General features: G+C 36.0%; 1 protein-coding gene and 1 long non-coding RNA gene across 2 annotated transcripts; one reads left to right on the top strand and one right to left on the bottom strand.

Moving 5' to 3' along the window:
- Nucleotides 1-29: 29 nt before the first annotated feature.
- On the bottom strand, nucleotides 30-6,511 carry LOC112541937 (uncharacterized). Its single transcript, XR_003085872.2, has 3 exons — nucleotides 6,087-6,511; nucleotides 4,953-5,036; nucleotides 30-3,962 (listed from the first exon to the last, which is right to left on the bottom strand). It is a non-coding gene; the product is annotated as an uncharacterized LOC112541937 (long non-coding RNA).
- A 318-nt stretch (nucleotides 6,512-6,829) lies between these two features.
- TMEM182 (transmembrane protein 182) lies at nucleotides 6,830-22,048 on the top strand. The gene is made up of 5 exons (XM_007421649.3): nucleotides 6,830-7,243; nucleotides 7,490-7,589; nucleotides 9,576-9,674; nucleotides 16,538-16,675; nucleotides 19,239-22,048. Exons 1-5 carry the CDS (start codon nucleotides 7,103-7,105, stop codon nucleotides 19,460-19,462), a joined length of 702 nt encoding a protein of 233 aa, XP_007421711.1. The 5' UTR covers nucleotides 6,830-7,102; the 3' UTR covers nucleotides 19,463-22,048.
- The last annotated feature ends 353 nt before the right edge of the window (nucleotides 22,049-22,401 follow it).

The following is a 22,401-nucleotide window of genomic DNA, read 5'->3' as shown; positions in this document are numbered from 1 at the left end:
GGCAGCCTTGTGCCCCCGGGGCGCTGGAACTCATTAAAAAAGATTATTTGCCAAGGTCTGGCCTTTGTAGGCTTCTCCAAGGCATTTTGGAAGGGGGGGATGGGAACAATGGCTCCACGGCACTCCTTCAGGTTCTCAAAGCGATGCAGCACTTCAGGTGGGCCGCCGCTTACTGAGATTCAGGTGCGGCGGGAGGGGACGCACGTTTACAGGCGGAGCCCATACCTCTCCAGTGCCGTTGAGTTAATGGGATTTAAACCCCTGACAGCAGTTTCCGGCGCATGTTTTGAAGAAAGCCTCGACCTCTGGATCTGTGGTTGCTTTTTAGGGGTGAAGTTGTCCCAGGCCTTTTGGGCTCCACTGTAATCCAGGAGCTGAAGAAAAAAACAGAAATGCCACAGACAGGCTTTGTTATGGTATAGGAACAATCCTTACCCTATTGTGAAGTACGGTAGTTTGAGGTGGCCGGATCTGGGAGGTGTAATTCACAGCACGAAGTGATACGGTGATGGGGAGGAAGGAATTTAATCTTGGAAAATAACGCGACCTACTTTCCTATTTGTATCATTCAGAATTTAAAGTTTTTGTTAGAGGCGAGGAGCAATTAAAAATAGTACATGTTTCCTAAATCACTGTGCTTTCCCTAGGAGATGGTGCTGCTTTAAAGCATAGCTCAAAGTTCTGCTTTCAGGATGGGGTAAAAGAAATAAAGACTCCGATATGGACAGAAATTTTATCTTCCAGCTGCTCAACATCAGCAGACTGTAATGAAAGAGCATCGGTACCCCCACAGTAAGGCATCTTAGAGAAATAATCTTGCAATGCGAAACAGGAAACGTGACTGTTCTAGTCTCTCCACAGAGAATATACAGTAGTTGTTACTCTACCCTACCTGGAGCATATGGATCTTACACAATGGTAACCCATGTCTTCATTACTACTCACTTGAGATACTATGTGCTCTATGTGGGGCTGCCTTTGAGGAACACTTAGAAGCTGTAATTGATACACATACAGTGGCCCATTAGCTGGCAGGTGTTAGTCAACCCGGAGTGCATTAAACCTGGGCTGTGGGTGTCAGTGGGCTTCTGTGTGCAACTGAGATTGCTGTTGTGGGGCGGTGTTACTTGTACTAGGTTGTTTGATCTCTTTTGGACTTTTTAATTGTTTTGCTGTATGGTGCTGTGAGACTGAATGGATTTGACAGCGTACAAATCTAATAAATTAATACAGCAAGGGATCTTCTAAAGGTACATATGTCTTTTAAAAGAGATATATGTCTATTAGGCCAATCATTTTATGCATGGATTTAGAAGTAACATTGTTACATGCAGTCCTTTCCAAATTGTTATAAGTAGCAGGCTATATGCTATATACAGGAATGTGGCTATTCCTTCTATACTCACACTTGAGCTCATAATAAGCCATGACATAATCTACGTTCAACTAATGTGTGGATGAAGATTACCCAGTGATGATAACCGTGGATCAGGAATGGATTTCTACAACCAAGTCAAACATACTCATCACAAGATTGCCTTTTGCTCTTCTGTGATTAGCTGATCCACCTAAATTAGGTGTTATAATGCTCTTGTTTCTGGTGGGTATTTTAGTAATGTAATTTTAGTCTAATAGTCAGCTTGGAGGCTTTCCAGATATTTTGGACTTCAACTCCCATCCCCCAGGCATGGGATTTTGAATTGTAATCCCCAATATTTGGAGGACATCAGTTGCCTATTTCTGTTTTAGATATCAGATGTAATCATCTTACAACCCCCTTTACTTTAGAAGCTGAGAGATATTGCTTCACTTACTTCAAAATAGAGTTTAAAGAATTGTAACAGAGATCCTATGGACAGACTCTCTTGGTTATTCTGCAGTGACTCTGAAGCTGGACCTGAAAATTCTCCCTGATGGCACCTCTTGGTGGATATACACAAAGACAGCACAACAGAGCAGCATTGTTGTGGGTATTTTGGAGTCTTCTTAGGAGCATCACTATGGGATGGCTGTGAAATTTCAAAGTGCACCACTACAGCCTGGTGTATGCAAGGAAATTATGGGTATGGGTGATATCCATAATAAGATTCAGTTGTTTTAAATGTTTCTTTATACATATGAATTTTTTGTTGTTGTTCACAACTGCTTTACTGAAAAGTAATACTGATTAGAACAATGAACCAGATACAGTTGGACAAGGACATCATTTGGACTGCAAGAATGAGACAAACAGTAGATGGCAGCAAAGAGAGAGATTTCTGTTATCTCCTGGCTACCAATTAAGGGTCATCTGAATTTTTGCAGTCTAGATCTGGTAGGCTGGAATTAAGCTCTTAGTCCATGATAAAGACAGTTCTAATCATTCTACATTATTTTCTCTAGCTTGTCAATTTAGAACTGCAATGTAGTTCTAACAAACATTTCTTTTGGGAGAAGTCAGAAATCGGCATTTTAATTTAATTTATTTAATTAAAGTGTATGCTGCCCAACACTCAACATCTCTGGACAGCTCACAACAATCAAAACAAATTACAATAAAATCAATTAAAAGAAAAAAAAGATAAAAAATAATATAAATTAAAAGATGGCAAGACCATGTACCTGGAATGAATTGTTTTCAAGAAACATATTAAAAGGAAAGAGTGTTTGAGGCAGGTGCTGCTAGGCCTCCTGTTCTTAGAAAGATTGGTTCCTTGGTTCTTACATGGAAGACCTCATAAGTAAATTTAAATGAGATCCTGATCCTCAATGACTTTTAAAATATGTTGATACTGTTTCCAGAATCAATATAACCCATTTTATGGCAATGCTGCTTTGGCCATTTGAAAGGGCAATTGTTTATTATGAAGGGGAGAAAATACAGTTTCATCTGTGGCAAAATAAGCTAATTCTTAAATGTCATTGTAATGGGAGCCTAATAAGTCCTAATGCATTTTCATGCGTATTTAGAATTAAAGCTTTAGCAGGATTTGAGAGTCTGTGAAAATCAAAGTAGGGGATATGGGGACTTTCTTCTACCCTCATGATTACCAATGATTACTGAGGTAGATTCCCTCATTCAAAGTAGATCAAATCTGAAGTCTACAAGATTCTGCATGACCCTGAAGCATTCTTCTTTCCATGTCCTCTGTATCATGTCCTTGTATGCTAGCCATTCAAATGTGTAGTGCATTTCTCTTAGGATTCAAGCTACACTCTTACATAAACCCTTCTACACACCTAACAAATTCAATGAAAATTATTTCTGATAAAGATAAGGGTTCCTGCTATTGCTGTACTGCAATGGCCATTCAAGGAGATAAGGCATTTTCATGCCTTTTCACTATATAATTTTTTGCAAGGAATGGGTTTCTACTGAAAATGATAATTATAATTTTCTAATAATAAATCATATAATTAGAATTATTCTTATTGTTACTATTATACTTATTAGATCAGACCATTAGCCTAAACGGCAAACGTCGTCTGGATTTCTCTTTTTTAATCTCTTTCTCACTCCAGTCTTTTTTCTAACTTTAGTTAATGACCCATCCAGCCATGGAATTAATTTTAAAAAAAGATCTTCAGCAATATCAAATATTTTAATTTATTTTTTTGAGCAGTTAACATCATTTGATGACAATTATCCCAGTAAACTCTGATTTTTATTTCACAAAACAGGAAAGTTCAATACCTCTAAGCAAGAAGGTATTATTTAAATAGGACTTACATTTTCTTTTCAATTTCTTCCAATTTCAATGACAAATTTTATGAGCTACCTGAACATTCAAAAAGTTTTTCCATACTCAACAGAATTTTGTGAAACTTGATAAATAGTGATAGTACTGGTAATATTTATAACTACTTTTAAAAATGGTAAGAAATCTTACATATGAAAAATGCATTCTGTTGTTTGCCAAAATTGAAGACAAAGTAGATGACGCTAAACTTTTCACATGTTATATCCATGACCAGTCAGTTTCCTAAAAGAAAAAAAATCATACAGGGGAAATATAATAGTTTATTCAGAAGTATTTCAGTAGATTTTTTTTAATGTACATTTTTGTAGACATTGGGAGAATAGTAAAACAATAATGGAAAACTGCATATCATATACCAAACTAAACCCAGTAAGACTAAAAAAAAATTAAAACCAGAGATAGCCTTAATCTAGTAAATTCTACATTATAACTCTGAATCTTATAAGATTATATCTTTATCAGTAGAATGGATAATTGTTTCCATAAGACTGGAGGCCAAGACTCTAGGGTTGGATTTATTTTTCACAACGAAACATAAGGGCTTAATTTTAATCTAAGAGTTGCCACCATGAGATTTTCTACTTAGATTCATGGAGTGGATGGTATAGATTTTTTCTGTTTCATAAGCAGCCATAACCTTTAAAGCAAATTGTTCAACTTTCAAAAATATAATTTTAAAATGATATAAACATTGAATTAAAAAAAAAAAAAACCCTTACAGTAGTTCTTAGTTTCTTGCAGCTCTAGGTGCAGTTGTACTTTTCAGACAGTGAAAGTGTCTAAATGATCCAAATGCTCATAAAAGAAACTTTGGCATCTTCCAAGACATTGACAATGCCTGAAAGTTCTATTAGAACATCATATGTGTTTATTTAGAGCACAATAATTAATGTATGTGATTTATAGACAGCTTTAGTTTCCTGAAAATAGCTCAAGTAATCTTACTGACAACATTTAAAAAAAAAAAATTAAGCATGGTTGGGTAGAGTTTTTTTTTTTTTTAACTAAATGTAAGAGATGATATAGAAGAGGCGCTATTGTGGGATACTATGAAACCATGCATAAGAGGAATAATGATTAGTGAAAATAGCTACCCCAAAATACTCACCAAATGTTTATTTAGTAGTTTTGCTACTATACATATTTTTGGTCATTGTATATACTAAATGGCTACAGCAAGAAAGAACAGTTACTGTATATACTCCAACTTACCGTGAAAAATGTGCCTCCTGTGGATAAGCCTTCAAAATGTTTCGTATGTTTTAATTTTCACAGTTGGTTTATCCGAGGGTAATCCTGGAAAATAAAGCAAAACAAAACAATTCCACCACCACCCCTCAAAAGAAGGCACTTCTGTACCCTTGCCACGAAAGCTACATTGATATGTTCATAAAGGTCTCAGGAGTTGAGGATGACTTGAAAGAGGTTTTTTTTTTAAATGGAATAAAAAATAGTCCTTTTTCGACCACCTTCACAAAGAATTACTATGAAAATTAACATTCTAAAATAAGTTTATAACCATGTTTTCCTGTACACCATTCCTTGTTATTTTACAAACTGATGAAATTCAAAACCAGGAACTTGAAATACTTTAATGTTCAACTTTATATTTTCAGAATACAAGAATTGGTTTTGTCCTAAGGAGTGAACAACAATGTTTCCAATGACATCTACAGTCTTGACATTTGTCAGTCTCTCTGACCACCAACCTCTAGCATAATTTTTATTTGCAAAAATGTCTTGCCCCCACATAGACTCCCTTGCTTTGTATAGAATGTGCCTACCTGTAGAGAGAAAAAGAAAAGAAAAAGAAAGATAAGTGAAAAAAGGGGGAAAGAGCCAAAATAAGTTAGGTTAGAAGGACAGAAGTGTTGGTGAGAAACTTGCTTACCATAGCAGTTATAATCAGACCAACAATATGCTGTCAAAATTTTAAATTATCCCAATGGCTCAAAAAGTTTGTATAATTGTATACTTCTGTGTTGAATTAGTTCAACAAGTTCCTTTAGATCAGGATTCTCCAAAGTGGTCAATATCAACCTCCAAGGGTCAATGGGACTATCCAAAATTGTTGTTACTGTTACTATTGTTAATATTATTCATAGTACTATTAGTCAAAGTAATATTTATTAAATTATTTTCATATAATAAATGCTTGGGGGTTGATGAATAATTTGAAACTTCATGAAGAAGTCGATCAGCTGAACAGTTTGGGGACCCCTGCTTTAGATAGACCACTATGTGCAAAGAGAGAGAAACTGATGCACAGATGTCCAACTACCATACAGAAAAGCTATACAACTGAATAAAATCCTATCTGTTTGGTAGTGCAGACCCAGATATCACCTTCCCAATCTGGCATCTTCTGGAGGTATACAGAGTAAAATTTCCAGAATTCCAAGGCAATCAAGCAATTAATGATGTAGGCTGGTTCTTGCTGTATTCCCAGAGCATCTGGATGGTATCAGGAGGCAGAAAACATCTGTTTCTATTTGAAATTGAAAAATAATAAATACGGCCTGTTGTCTAAAAGCATAGTTGTGCCACTGGAAATCACTTTCTCTGTATCCAAAGATAATTAAAGCATACAAAGCAGGACCAGATTTCTTCTTTCTTGTGAATATGAGAGCATATTAGATGCTAAAATCTTGCCTGCTATGAAACAGAGACGCAATTCTAATTCTGAATTTGAGCTAGGCATGTACGCCCTCGTTTAAAGATTGAAAAAAAAAGGAAGTGTTTTGGAGTTACTTGGACACCACATTTCAGCTTTAAATGTCTTGATTGCTCTTCTGGAATGAGATAGCCAACCAGTCAATGAGGCTCAAGTGTTTTTATGCATCTGATGATAAGCTTTCAGTGTGCCTGGTACGTGTCTGCAAGTTAGTTTGGCACAGTGCTTTGTATGTGTGTCTGTGGCAGAGGAGGACTATTCCTTGCCTGCTTATGGGAGGAATATAAATTGATTACAAGGTGTAGATACTGCCACTGCCTGCAGCATTGAATATTGAAACCCAACCTAGGCAGAATAATAAGGGCACAGTAATTTCATCCCTCTTCCTCATATGTAGATGCACCCATGTGCAACAATATTTCAAGCCAATACCCAGCTAAGGGAAGGTCAGCTATTTTTGGCTGGTCACTCCAGCTAAGGAAAATACTGTAAAGTTGTTTCAGGGAGTGTCCTAAAATAGAAGTCTATCTTCATTTGTTAGGTTGCAGTTTAATTGAACACAAATCAAGACATAGCATAAGCAGTGTAATCCTTAACTAAATTTATCTAAGGGAGAATATTTCTCCCCCACCACCCTGAAATATATCTCTTAGATTTATCAGTGGTTTTTTTAAGGAACGAATCAGCAATGAAGTTGAGCGTTGGAATATTTTTCGGAGGCTTCTTTGGAGCTCTTGGGATTTTGTTTTTTCTGGTTGCTTTTGGGACAGACTATTGGCTTCTGGCTACAGAAGTTGGAAAGTGTTCTGAAGATTTGAATCGCACTAGGGTTAGTATACTTTTTTATTCCTAGGAAATATCTTGTAGTTGTGTCACAGACATGTCTACTTCTTTCTTGTTTAGAAAGACCATTGATGAATGAGGCACGTTCTTGATTTTAATATTAACCTCATCCAGTAATATTCACGAGATTATTTAGAATCAGCAGGATATTACAGAGTTGGGTAGTCTACCATAAAACATATAACATGAGTTCATACAAATGTATGATGAGTTCTTAGTTTCTTTTGTGCAGGAAGAGAAGATTATGTTCCACCATGAGGGTTTCTTCTGGAGGTGCTGGTTTGATGGGAAGGTTGATGAGAATCCTAGCAGTATGTTGAAGTTTTGGTACAGTAAGTACTGTAGTTTTGACATAATAGAGAGAATGCTTGCTTACATTTTAAAGCTTGCCCGTTTTAATAATTTCTATCTGTAGAATGAAATCTTTCTGAATAGGGTTACGATATACCAAAACAAGTTTTCGTGAGTGTTTTCATTCTCTTTCTCTCTGCTGCATTTCTCTGTGATTCTTTCAAAATCTGTTCTAGAGGACTTCCCAACCTTCTGCAGCAGATACGTGCTTCTGTTTGTTATAGATATTATTCTGCTGGACAGAGATGGCAGAATATAGCTCACAGTCCCCCAGTTCTTTAAGCTGTTTTATATTCAGGGATTCACTCGAGATTTACTTCAACCACAAGAACGCATTGCTTTGCGACCACTCCCAGAAGCTGTCCACTGAAACCGGCATGTTTGTTCTGGCAGGATGACCCTGTATGCAAACATAAAACATAAGGTTATGCTTAGATTTGCAGAACTGTGAACAAAAGGAAAGCAAGACAGTTCTGCACATGCCTGCTCAAATACATTCTGCAAATACTTGAGCAAGGTTCACGTAGTGCTATAGACAAGACTGAATAGCAGCTTTCATGTCTATGCTTGTCAAAGAGCTGCACAAGTTCTTGAATGAAGTGGAAGAACTTATTTGAATGCATTTTCTGTTTTCTCATGCACTCCTCTAGAGCAAGGTGTTTTTTAAGTAAGCAAGTAGACAGAGCCTCTCTGTGTAGATATCTGTGTAGACATGTACAGATGCCCACACATGGAGCACCAGGTATTCCTAAGCACTGTACACAGAGAACTAGAAAAACAGGTGAAATTATAAAACTATGGCTACAAACTGTTTTAATCATTTCAGAGGTATGATACCTGTATGCTTCACAGAAGTTCCTCCTGAACATTTAATGTTAAACTCTTTATTGAAATAGTGCAGCCCATCTTTCCATAAAAAACTAATTGCTGTTTGTAGGATCATAATTCAAAACAATTGCATCAGTAAAAACTCCAAAGAGTAGCAAAGTTTTAGCCAACATCAAAAAACAAGCACAAAGCAGTAACCCCTTAAATCTCTCTCTCTCTCTCTCCACCTCTTTCTCTCTCTCCCTCCATCTCTCTATCTATCCATCTATCCATCCTCCCTCCCTCCCACCCACCCATCCATGTCTTGCCCTTCAAGTTTCCTCCTTTTTCCATGCTACTCTCCAGATGCCAGTGGAGAGGCAGTGAAATTACTGGAATGCCTTACTAGGACCCCTAGTAGAACAAAGCTAGATCATGGAGACTTGTCTAATGAATGATGTTTGGATGATATTGGAATATTGGAATTGCAAAAGAGTTATGCAATGTACTGGTAGCTTGAATAAGTAGAGAGATTGAAGAACTTGGGAGGGACAAGAGTGGGTCTGTTTTATGAGTTTTTTACACTAATATGATTTCATTATAAGGATCTTCTAAAATACAGGCATCTGGGAATATGGAAAAGTCAATGGATGCATTTTTTTTTTGTCTTAAAGGTTTTAATATAAGTGCTGAATAAAATTCTAATTGGGAATAATTGGCAAGTATATATATCACTGGGAAATATCTTGATGCTCTTGGGAATTTCTTGACTGCTTCTGTTTCACTCTGAATCAATGAGCTTCTGTGTGCTATTGCTGCTATCAACTTAACTCCCTCCAGAGTAGTGCTATTTTTTACAATTATCTTTAGCTATCACAGATCATGAAACAGATTTTTATTTTTTATTTCTATTTTTAAATTTATATGCTGCCTGGCTCCTGGTGACTCTAGGCGATTTGTCAGTATATTTTGTAGAGCCCTACAAGAACTATTCCATTAAATAAAGTCATTATTCCTTTCCCCAGTCATAATTCAGAAGTTTGGATCTTAAACACATGGGGCCAATCATTCATCCACCCAGCATAAGCATTCTAAAATGGGAAAAATTTAAGTATATGGAAATGCAAGAGAGTAATTTAGTCTTTGCTACTCTTTTTCAGCGAACCAGTCACCTTCTAAAAACTGCACCCATGCCTATCTCTCTCCATTTCCTTTCTTAAGAGATGACAATAATTCAACCACCTATAATTCTGCAATTAGTAAGTATTTTCTTGTTTGTTGCAATTAGCATATTAGGGTGATGCAATTCTTCAAGTTCAATTCCAAAATGGTTCTTTAGAAAGCAGAGCAGCAGCCACTGCATTAAGAGTTGCAGACAGATGGTGGATTTGCACACCTCTGCACAATGAAGCACCATTTTGGAATTGAATCCACAGTGTTGCATTGCCCTGAGAAATATTTTCTTGTGTGAGTGGAACCTCTACATTCATAACTCACTTATGAACCCTGGAGGTTGTGACTTTTCTTCTAACAACTGAAACCAGAGGCTGAACTGATCTCATTCATTTGAATTAAAATATCTCTTAAATGAGGCACTTTACATCTTTTACCTGCCCAAGCGCTATATTTGGGAATGGAAAGAATCAATAGGCTAAAGATAATGATTTGTATCCAATAGTTCCTAGAACATGGTTTGGCTTGTTTAAATAGGTAATCTGATTTTCAGTGATCTTCTTATCCTTACTATTAATCCTTGGTACCATGTCATATTCTGTTCCAAGTATTCCCCAACATTAAGAACCTGATATCTAAAAGGAGCAAGAATGGATAAAGGGGAGCCTAAAATTCTAGTATCCTGACTTATGTGATTGGAAGGGGTGGGGTGGGGTACAATCTAAGATCTCTATGTATGTAATTCAAGTATATAGTACAAATTCATGCTTAACAAAGAGGAAAGAATGAACCATTTATAGGATAGAACTAGTCACATGGTGTGGTTCAAATAAAAATTAACGTGTCAAAAGCTATGCTTCACTACTAGCTGAAAAAAGATGGCCAGCACCCATTAGTGGTGTCCTTTTAGTCCACAAATTTAGTCCAACTTTTTTTAGGTGCAAGATTGCACTGCATCTCAGCAGCTACACATAAAAATCAGGTAAGTCAGGAACTGAGAAATGGGTTGAGTGGGGTAATTTTTTTTAATATATACAAAATTAAATCAAATTATATTAATTTGATATTGATAATAAGGTTCCTCCCAATAATTTATCCCCATTGATCATATGAAAAAGTACAGTTTAGGGGTGACATTTGGAGAGGGGAGGGGGCAAAAAAGTCAAGATGACATCTGCACCCACACAAAGTCCTGCTTCTTTTCTGTGTGTATGACATATTAAAAAAGGGGGATTTTGATTGCATAGGCTTGAGCATCATCTTGACTTTTTTACCTCCCCCATAAATGATCTTGTACATATTGATCAATTATGTAATTGGTCAAAGGTCAAACAGTAGTCAGTCTATTGACTGATTAAATCAATCAATCAAGAGACCCTTTTTTTTTTTCCATTTTTAAGAGCATTTTGCGCCTTTTCTGTGCTAGCCCTGACTCTTTAGAATAGCCTCCACTCTGAGATTTGGAGGTCCCTACTCTGTTAGCCTTCCAGAGGGCTGTGAAGACCTGGCTCTTCACCAGGCATTGGGCTAGGATGGAAGTGAGCTCAGCAAATAAAAATTGTGTTGTAAATGTAGAGTTGGTAAGAAGTTATGGTGTTGTGATGGGATATATTATATGAAGCTGTTGTGGGGTTTTGTGGCTTCTATTTTATGGAATGTTGTTGTGAGCCACCTAAGATTATCATGCATAGAATGAGTGGCCATACAAGTTTTCTAAATAAACAAAAACTCCATGAACTCCTATCATGATAAAAGGACTTCTGGGGAAGCAATGGCGAGCTGAAGATCGCTCCGCTTTCAGCAGAGCTGACAACCACAAGAGAATGAGGAGCTGAAAAATGGATCAGTGCCTTGAAATTCCTCTCCGGACAAAGGGGAGGACTTGGGATCACTCATAGGGCTTCTTACAGAGGCTGCCTGTGATAAGACCTAAAACAGCAGTCTTCAGTTAGTTTTAGAGCTCTGGGAGCTGGGAGAGTCAACTTGCCCAAGCTGTAGTTCGGAGCCTTTAAAGAGACAATGGGTTTGCCCCCTTCCTTTCTTAATCACTTTTGAAAATGGCTTGTAAATTGCTTTTTGGATACTAAGAACCTTCAGAAAGACAAGTTTTATTTCACTGAGTGATTTTCCTTCTATCATCAATGAAAGAAATTTCATGTACGTTTAAGAATTTAAAGAATTTTTTTGATTTGGAAATAAGCAGCAAAAGGGGGATTAGAACATTGACTTTGGAAAGTTATAAATGGATTAAGGGGCTAGATTGACTGAAAATAAGATTTTGAAATTAACTATAAGAATCCTCCCTGTGGTTTGTTTGAAATCCTATTAAAATATATGAAGATCTTGAAGTTAAATGTAAGAAATCTTTCCATGAGAAAATGGTGTGGATTAGAGAAAAACATGATAAAAGGAGACCTTGAAGGCTGGTTACTAGAGGCAACCAGAAAGAAGTAAAGGTTACAATTAAAGGAGAAGACCTACTAATACAGAATGGAGAAAAGTATTTTAACTCTGGAAGATTTCAAGGATATTTGGCAACAATGTACTCAGAGCTTTCTCTTAAGATGATTTGATACTATAAAAAATGGGTTTTAAAGAAGAAATAGAAGATACAACTGAGAATCAGGCTGTTTTGGATATGGATTTAAAAATGATAGAGTACAAGAATAATATTGACAAAGATGCTATACAGGACTTACAAATGAAACTGGCTGATGTTTTAATAGCTAAAGGGACATACAAAGTGACTTGGAAGTGTGGAAGAGTGACTTGGACAACTTTCTTATTTTGGACTTAGAAAAGAGATGTGTTACGCTTATGAAGAAGTTTTTGAAAAAGATAAAGAGAGAATGAAAAGAAATCAGCTTTTGGGACATTAATTACAAGGAATGAACATCAAGGCTTTAAAACCAAACAGAAGAATTATAAAGCCGGTTTGTTCATTCAAGGTTAAAATATATGATGTTTTTTCTTCTAGTTGTTTTTAATGGATTTTTCATGACCAGGACTGAATGATGAGGCCTTAAAGATTTGCTATTAGATAAGATATGGGGAGATTTTTTGTTGTATGATTAGAGAAAGTGATGAAAGTGACGAGTGATTACAGAAAGTGATGTTAAAATTGAAAGAAAGTGTTAAATTTGTGAGGGTTTGAAGATTAAGATTTTCTGGTAGTTTGAACAACAAGCTTTTATAGGTTTGCTTATAGATATGAGATAAAATATGGGAAGAAAAGATTTTTGTTGTATTTTTAGAGAAGATGATAAATTACTGTGTAAGGTAAAGTAAATGAAATTGATTTACTTGTTTAATCTTACATATATTGTTATTTCTGGTAACTCTTAATGGACTTTTGCTGATTAAGTTTTAATGATGAGGTTTTATTATTTACTAGTAGATAAAATATGAGATATGGAATGAAGAAATCTTTGCTTGAAATGTTAGAAAGGTAATAAGTTTCTTAAATCATACTTGTCTTGATGAAGGGGGAAGTCATTTCTTTATATATTCTTTTTTCTTTATATATATAGTTTTTGTTTTCTTCCCCCTTTTTTTCTTCTTTTCCCTTTTCCCTTTGCACTTTTAATTTTTATATTTTTCTTAATTTGTATTAGTTTTTTGTCTCTGTATTTTTAAACTTAAATAAAAAATATTATTAACAGAAACTCCATGAACTCCTATTATAAAAAAGCATGAACTGGATAAATAAGAAGAAACTGAGAAACATTGAGCCTTTGGATACACTGTTCAGGAAGGCAATAAATTAGGCTGAGTTCTGCAAATAGGAGCATTTTGATTAAAGGAACTGTAATTCTGAAAAGTTACCCCCCTTTCCTCCAAAAAAAGCAAAAAACTTTGGTTGTATTTGGGCATGTTAAAAAATAAAATTACAAGTTATTGCATAAAAAAAAAATGAAAATAGAATCCTCTGCCTAGGAATGCTATTCCTAATCAGTTTAGTTGGAAATCCTTTTCCTTTACAAAGAGGTGGAAAGAAATAGTTCAAATATTGAAAATAGAGCCAATTTGCAGACTCTTCATCAACTCTACTGGGAGAGAAGGCTGGACATCTGAACAAAAGTTTTTGGTACACATTCAGAAAACCTACATCAGGGTTATGTCTTCCCTTAACAGCAACCTGAGAAAGTAGAAAGATTATTTCACATTTCACAATCAGTCAACCAACCAACCAATCAACCAACCAACCAACCAACCAATCAATCATCATTCAATCCCCTTCTTAGGGGTACTTCTAATTCTGCAAGTTTTATGATACTATGAAAGACATTAAGTGATAATTTACTCTTCTTCTGACTGGCAATATCACTATGGTAGAAATCAAGCTCATATAACCATCTACTCCTGTTTGTTTTCCTGTTCCCAACTCCTTTATATTTTTAGCCTTGTGAAACACTGCCAAAACTAGAGCTGTGACATGCTGCAGAAAAATGTTGTGGTGCTCAGTTATGGAAACTATTTGTATTGCAACAACACAAAGCATTTGGATTTGAGATCTGTAGCACCACTTCAGTGCATTCTTATCCTGCTACTTTGGAAATACCCTAAGTATAAATATTACCTAAATGTCCACTTTATTTATTGAGAAATGATATTTACAATTTACATTTATATTTGTTGATTGTTATTATATTATATAATAATATAATATACTATATTATATTATTATACCATATTATACAGTGAAATAATAAATTACTCCATTTTGGGTGTCATACAAGTTTAATGATAATGATAATGATAATTATTTCTCTGTGTATGTGGGCATCTGTGGAAATAATTTTTTCTGGGCACCAAACATAAAGGAATGTTTAACTTTCCAAAACCTTAGAGTTGATATTTTTCCAATTTGTTAACCATATTGCTTCCTATCTTATTATTCCTGATCACAAAAAAGCAACAAAGATGAAATATTTTTAATATAATTTCTCAAAAACAAAGCTAAGAAAATAATTTTGACTTGGTCATTTCTTATGAAGGAAAAATCTCAAACTGGGGAACTCTGTCCATGATTCTACGTAATGTTAGAGACTATAGTAGACTGTTAAGAATAGAGACTATAGTCTTGTATATCTGTGTGATCTTATTTTGAAAGGCCCCATTAGATGTTCAACCCTCTTTCAGAGGTAGGGTGCAAGTAACAAGTTCTTCAACCAGAAGACATGGAAGACATCACTATTATAAGACACAAGACAGGATTCTTTCTGATATGCATATAAAATTGTGTTTAGAGATGGATTCCAAGAATTCATTTATGTTTTTATACTATTAGTATAGTCATTGTTTTTTGTTTTAAATCAGCTATGGAAGCCTCACTCCTTTTGCCTGATTGTATATGAATGTTGGCTGTTTTCTTATTGCTCTCAACAAAGTTACAATATCATGTCACCATAACATAGCTAGAAGTATATATTAAATATTTAAAATAAATAAATGTATAGATTCATAGATAATCAAGGCATACATTTTATAGGAAAGTATCATGAATTATTGGAAGACACTATACTAAGGATTTCTAGCTGGAAAATAGGACATGGCTTTCTGTCAAATTTATAATTGTAGTTGTATACATAACAATGCAAATTTAGAAATAATTCCTTTAGGTTATACCTTATTAACTGAGCATAACAGGGAAAGCTGTGACCAAGATTAGATTCTGACAATCCTTCATATAAAGGACTGTCACTTGTACATTAGGGAACATAGCCACCCTAATACATTTATAGTATCTTTTTAGAATTAAAATTATTTGTAGAACAGTGATAATAAAGTTTGGGGTAAGGTCTTTAAAATTATGGAAATATCAGTACTTCCTTGTGAAATACAATATGAGGAAAATTAATTTCTAGAATGTTCATCTACTTGAAGTTATTTTATGCATCCACATTCATCAAATAATAGTTGAAAATATAGTCTTATTAATTGTGAGCTATTTTTCTAGTTCAAGGATCAACTTTTTTGGTTTATCTTCTCCATTTTAGTTTTATGCAAGTGTGCTCAAACTTATGCTATTCCACAAGAATTTAACATTTGTCTCTTCTTTAGTATTTAGATTTATAATGAATAAAATAAATTTATTTCCATGATCCTAGTTTTTATAAAGAGATTCCTAAAAATGGATACCTAATTAGCCCATTAGATTATTGTTATGAACACTTGAGGGGAAGGGCACCATATGTCACCAAACTCTTAGTTCATTGATCACTATCCAGCCCCATTAAATCAGCACTGCTGGTCCTCAGCTCAAAGAGTTTTAGTATTTTGCTTTGAAAAATTTACAAAGAAATGGGCTGTCTGAACAGTTCTAGTGATTAGTGATTCTGACTTGTTTTTTTAGGATACATATTTTGGCTTGTCTTTCCATTGGTACTTTCGGTTTGGATTTAAAAATCATATGCAAATACATTTTGGGGAATATACAGTATACATTTCTTAAAAGCACTCAATCCTGGTTTTTAAACAGAAACAATTTTGTGCATTTATCTTGGCTACATTCTTCCTTGCATTGTCTCTACGCTCTGTTTCTACTTTGGTAAAATCAATTGTATCTGGTAAAACCACGTAAGTATCTTGAAGAATCTTGGCTATAGTTCAGCACATTATTTTGTGAGCAATTTCCATTGGCCAAGCAAGGGGGCTGATTAACCACATGCCTCTCCAGCAGATACCAAGCAACAGGGATTCATAACACTCTTCGCATGCATCATTATATTCCAAGATGATCTGATAGCACTTGGCATTCACGTCTAATGCAGGACATATGGTGCTTTAGATTACTGATTACCAGGAAGCTGGGTTGGAATAAATGTTCAGCTTGCTAAAGAAAAAAATGAAAATGTCAGGGAAGGATGGAAAGATTTTGTAAAAACTGTATTTTATTCTCTACAAATCTCCTTTCTGTATTCTTCTGTCCTCTTTGCACCATTTCCAGTTTATCGTGGTTTCTGGTCAATTTTCATGCTGCTTGGAGTGGTCACGGTGGTTGTTGCTAGTTTCTTCATCATCTGCGCTGCACCTTTCGGTAGTCACATCCTCTACAAAATAGGAGGAAGCTTTTTCATTGCTGCTGGTAAGTTTCATGTGCTGTCCAAAGTTAGTTTCTGTTATTGTATACAATCACCTTTATTTTATTATGGACACCCCACTTATTCCTCCCACTCTGTCCCCACTTCTACCACAAATTCAGGGTCTCAAACAAATTAATTTTAGCCTTGTGACTAGCCATGCCTGATCCAATAGTCCAGACTACTCTATATTATCCTCAAGTCATTTTCAATTCTTCCTTATTTGCCCCACTTCCATTCCAAGCCTCTGTTCTTACCAGCATTCTGGTAGCTTCTATCCCATCCTTTTTGAGTTCACAGGCACTTCATTGGATTTATATCCCATTTATATTTATATCCTTGAAGGAATAGTCAAGATGGCCTCAACAGAAGCTCTGTAATTGATCTTCTCATCATTTTCCTTTCCAGAAAATTCTGTGCAAGTAAAACGCTAGTGGCTGGAGGCTTTGAAGTCCTCCTGGCTGCCTTCTCACTTATTAATTTTAAAATACAGTAAAATACACCATAGATTTGACATTTTGTAGATTCAGAGCAAGCTATTCAGGGTCCATGAGTCTCTGCAAGCATCTCATGGTCTACCCCAGAGATTAGGCTATGCACAGAACAGGAGAGTTCTGATTCAGAAAAGATGTTGCTGATGAGGGGACAATGTTTGTATTGGGTGTATTTAAAGAGCAATCCTACATGTTTCTACTCAGACATAAATCTTATTAACTGCACTGATGGGGTTTTACTTCCAACCATCCAGTTCTTCAGCTGTGCAACAGAATACTGTAACCCTATATTTTTTCTCAGCTTTCTGCTCCTGACTTGGTGTTTCTTCATATCACTTCAGTGGCTGCTCTGAGGCTCAAAGTCCTGTTACCTTGCTGAAAACACTGCCCTTGAAACACATCATTTTATTTACCTCAGATGAGGCATGAAAGATTCTGATCTGGACTAGGACCAGATCATGGAACGTGTGATTTAGGAGGGATTCCTTCTCTACAAGCTGTTTCCTTCCTAAATTCTGTTCTTTTCTGCATTGGTTCAGGAGTTAAAAAAGAAGGAAAAGAAGCTCTTGTGGCAGAGAACTTTATTCAGTTATTTTCAACAACAACAACAACAACAAATATCAGGGAAGAATGGGGGGAATCAAGGAGACATGATAAAAAAATTATTAAGGATTTTCAAATCTGGATAGTGAACTACAGAGGAGCCTGTCACTCTACACAGCACCTGTTGACCACACCTCCCTCCCTCCCTCCCTTGTGTCTTATGGAAACCTTGCACCATAAACAACCCTTCATTGCTGGTACAGGAAAGGCATTGCTATGTGGGAAGTATAAGCAAGATTGGGAATTTGTTCTTGAGTGCGCACGTATTTATTTATTTACCTTTGAAAGAAGAATATACATGAATGAAGAATTCCATTAATAATGGAAATGGTGAATATCCAACCTCCCTCTCATGCCTATGTTACTGTGCACCTTGTGGATCAAATATGGGTCCCCTTTAAAAATAAAAGAGCAAAATGAGTGTTGGTGAGGGATGGAGAGAAAGAGAGAGATGAGTCCTTATTTATCCTAATCTCTCCTGAACACATAGTTTATGTCTTAGGAATAATGTCTTCCAGTCCTTTTGGATTCATTGCAGTTTTAAGAAACTTGCTCTTACTAATGAACAGATAGTTGTGCCCCAAGCAAAAAATCTTAACAAGTTGAAAGAGGAAATATGCAGCAGTCTCCAAAGTTTCTAAAAATCCATGTTTCTTGAATTTAATCACAGCCACTGGGCTTGAATGGCAATGGCTACGCGTGATAATGATCATAATGATAGAACAGTTTTCTCCAAAAATGAATGCGTTCCATTTGGCACATTCATCTTGGCAATAAACCAGTGTTACGATTAAGCATCCAAACTTTTCAAGCATAATGCAGGTTTTGAAAGAGGGAGCCATCTAAATAATGAGTTTTTAAGACAAGGATTGGAGGCTCTGGTCCTCCATGGGTTCTTGGTATCCTGCTCTCATCAACCTCAACCAATTCTCAAAATTGATGGGCCAAATCTTTTCTCTTTTGGCTGGATAGATAGATATCACAAAAGTCCCATGCTGACCTTTCAAAATGATGCTGAGTAATACACAATATGAAAACATTCATCCCTTTGTAACTATAAGGTATCCCAATATATATTTTTTTCTAGCCTAATAATTATTATATTCACCTCATTCATGAAAGGTCCCCAGCAGAGACGAAGACAAGAGTAGTGAGTAAGAACTGACACCAGGCAGATGGGTTCTAGTTCACTTTCAGCCATAGAGGTTCATTGGGTGACTTTGGGCCAGTCATTTTCTCTTAGCCCATCTTCCTCACAGAGTTGTTGTAGGGAAAATGGGAGGAGAGAGTGTTACGAATGCTGCCTTGAGGTTCTGACCAAAAGGGAAAATATAAATCTGGAAGTTGTGATTCCAACAGATTTACAGGGTTGGAGAATCTGTTTCTCTAGATTTCCTAAGTATTTCTGAGTTCCTGTATGATAATTTTGCCATAAATATTACTAAAACATTATTTCTTCTCCATCCTTCAGGCATCTTATTCTCCCTGGTGGTTGTGCTATATGTTATCTGGGTCCAAGTAATGGCTGATCTCAAAAACTATGAAGCTCAGAAGCAAATTGACTGTTCAAGTTATTCCATTTATATACGTTATGGCTGGTCTTTTATACTGGCTCCAGTTGGAATATTTTTTGCTATGTTTTCTGGTATGCTGTTCCTCCTGGTAGGGCGTACAATTTATCTGCATTCTGATTAGTCCGGTGGCAGATGCTTAAAGTACTAGTGTGTAGTGAAGCTGTGCTGAACAATGTTTTTTATACATTATTATCCCTTCTACCATAGAGTGCTTATGGTGTCATTCAAGATTGGCTTAAATGACTAATGTAACGAATATTATATTCTCTACTCAGTAATACTGGAAGTGTGGTGATTAGGTGTCCAGTGAAGATTGCTTCCAGCAAATGTGCATAGGATTGCAGCCCCTGTTTACATGTTCTTGTCATGAAGGACATGAAACATCTTTCTGAAATAATTCTTTCAGAAAGGATGATCCTTTCTTATTTCTTCAGATCACCATACCTGTATTAATACACAAGGAAATATATGAAATCATTGATTTAAGAATTAGGTGCTAGCTGTGGGCCAATTCAACAATTATCAACTTAATGAAGGAACATTTACAATGAAGTTATACCTCCTCTTCTCTCCTCCACATGTCCTAGCTGCTGGAAGTAAGGAAAGGGTTGTGGAGAGGCAACTGTAGGTCACCCTTCTATATTCATCTACATCAAATTTTGTATCCTGCTTCCAGAAAGATTCCAAATTTGACATCTTCAGCAATAATATTTTAATATTATAAAATAATATTATAATATTAATGATAATGCTCATTTCCAGAAACAGACATATTTTTGACACAATATAGATCTAAATTTTCTCCATCCTCAGTGTTTTCTTCCAATGCAAGGGTCTGTGTGCTTATGATGGCCAGTAAATAAGGTCTAATCATTACATTAGCCTTGCAGTCAAACTGTACCTTTCTTCTGTGCACAAGGAATGTAACATTATATGGGAAGGCCCAGATGCAAACACCCACATTGCTCCTGAAAGAAGGCCCAGCTTTGGTGTCCCTGAAAGTAATCTGAGAAGTAGTTTGGACAGTGTGTGTTTCTTCATTAGAATAACATTTAAATTGGTCCCACAACATTGTACTGAACAAACATGTGTCCCATGAAGTGCTTACTCCATTTTCTCTTGTTTCAATTCTCAGCATTAGCTTTACTATGAGCAAGCAGTTCTGCTCTTAAAAATATAGTTATCCATGTAATGCTTTAGCCAATGTGCCAGAGAAAAGATGGCATCAGCAGAATAGTGCTTTGGTGCTGCTCAGTAGATATGCAACAACTCCATGTGGTCCAAATCATAAACAGCCCATGCAAAAGAAATGGGGAAAGTTATGGGTTATCTAGTTCAGCCCCCTGCAAACAGCAGTTGTTGTTGCTTATCTGGGCATCAAAACAATGCATGATAGAATAATATTATTATTTTTTGGTCACTGATATCGTTCATTATTTAAGTATTTATTTTTACGTTATGTTTTGGTTTCCAATGAAGTTTGTAATTGGATCCATTTGATCATGTCATTCAAACTATTGTCTGTCAATCACCTTTTTGCAGTCAACCTGTTCTCTTATGGCATGTGCACATAGGGAGGGAGGGAAGAGGGGAGGGAGGGGGGGAGGGAGACCTATGATGGATATGTAGAAAGGGTGATCATGTGGAATGGAGAATAAGATGATATTTTAAGCCGCTGATATTACCACTTTATCACACACTTTCCATGTTGAAGAAGCAGGAGGATAATGGGCTTTATCCACAGTCAGAGACCACAGTTGACCCCTGCCTAGTTGCTTTCTCTCGCAGATTGATAAGAGCTAATCCCTACCTGCAACCAGAGCAGAAGGCTCCAGTCCTTACATGTGATCTCCTTTTTTTCTGGCTAAGGACCATAGGCTTTTCCCATAATCCCTTAACCTACTGTAAGTCTGAAGTATTATGGGTATTGTAAAGGGGGCATCAAGGGCTGCTTTGTATGCTGCTACCATGGCCAGAAAATACCATCAGGACTCACTTACATGGGGGAGGGCAGGCAGGGAGGGGGCATCAGAAATGTTGCATATATCTTTCAAGCCTGGAGCCAGGTCTGTATTTCTCAAGTATACTTTCTTATCATTTTGCAATCATTCACTTTTTAAAATTAAAACCATGCTACATTGGGAAACTTGTTCCATCGTCTATTTTTCGTTATAGCAAGAAAGTATGTCTCTAACAGTCTGTTTACATCTGTTTTGCTATAATATAATCCTTTCTTTTGATTTTCCCCTTCTCCTCTTACCACAGTGTTCTGGGTAGAGTTAAAGCCAGCATGATCATGTTCCCACAAATATTTAAAAGTGCCACGGCCCAACCCACAATTTTTATGGAACTTCTGTACTCACCTTTCTGACACCTGCTCTGTTGTCTGAATACTCTACAGTACCTGTACAGGAGGCCTACCTGTATACCTCAGAATATCACTTAGAGCTCCAGACAGAGGCTAGCTATTCCTTGCATCATCTATCTACCAGGAGAAAGCTATTAACAATTGAAAGTATGCCAAATCTGTGTCTTGAAAATAGGAGCAGATTTCAAAGATAAAATTCTTATCTCATCATTTGCAGCAATATATGATAATTGGATTTCTTTAGAAAAATACATATATATGTATTTGACATATGTTTTCTATGAAAAAATTGCTGTATATGTTCCCTTTTTTAAAAAATAAAAGTTAATGAAGAAAATATTTGTATAAAGGAAGGATTTTTTTTCTTATTGCTCTCTGTTTCTCTCCAAACAGTGGTGCTGAATTTCAGTATATTAGCAAAACATAATAGTTGCCATTTGCTTGGATATGCATTTTATTAATTTAGTTGTTAGGCATTTATTCTACCTATATATCTCAAAGCTGGTTTAATGTTCCAGGCTATTTCCCATTCAGCTATGGAAACAGCCAAACTTCCTTATCTCCAATTGCCTTTGGATCATGGTGCTTTTACTAGGAAACTATTCTGACTCATTCAATAAATTTGATGGAGTTGGGCTTATCTAGACATCTTCCTAGCATTTCTTCAATCTTTTCATTGTTTGCTCTCTTTA

This window comes from Python bivittatus, unplaced genomic scaffold, assembly GCF_059951505.1.
Source record: "Python bivittatus isolate LINGU-HERP-01145 unplaced genomic scaffold, Pbiv_v1 ctg000060_np1212, whole genome shotgun sequence".
Lineage (NCBI taxonomy): Eukaryota > Metazoa > Chordata > Lepidosauria > Squamata > Pythonidae > Python > Python bivittatus.
The sequence above is the reverse complement of the archived record's forward strand: the minus strand, read 5'-3'. Positions and strand labels throughout refer to the sequence as shown.

Coding starts and splice junctions, on each gene's coding strand:
- TMEM182 (XM_007421649.3), top strand. CDS start 7,103: ATGAAGTTGAGCGTTGGAATATTTTTCGGAGGCTTCTTTGGAGCTCTT. Junction 7,244..7,489: donor AAGATTTGAATCGCACTAGG/GTTAGTATACTT, acceptor TCTTTTGTGCAG/GAAGAGAAGATTATGTTCCA. Junction 7,590..9,575: donor TATGTTGAAGTTTTGGTACA/GTAAGTACTGTA, acceptor ACTCTTTTTCAG/CGAACCAGTCACCTTCTAAA.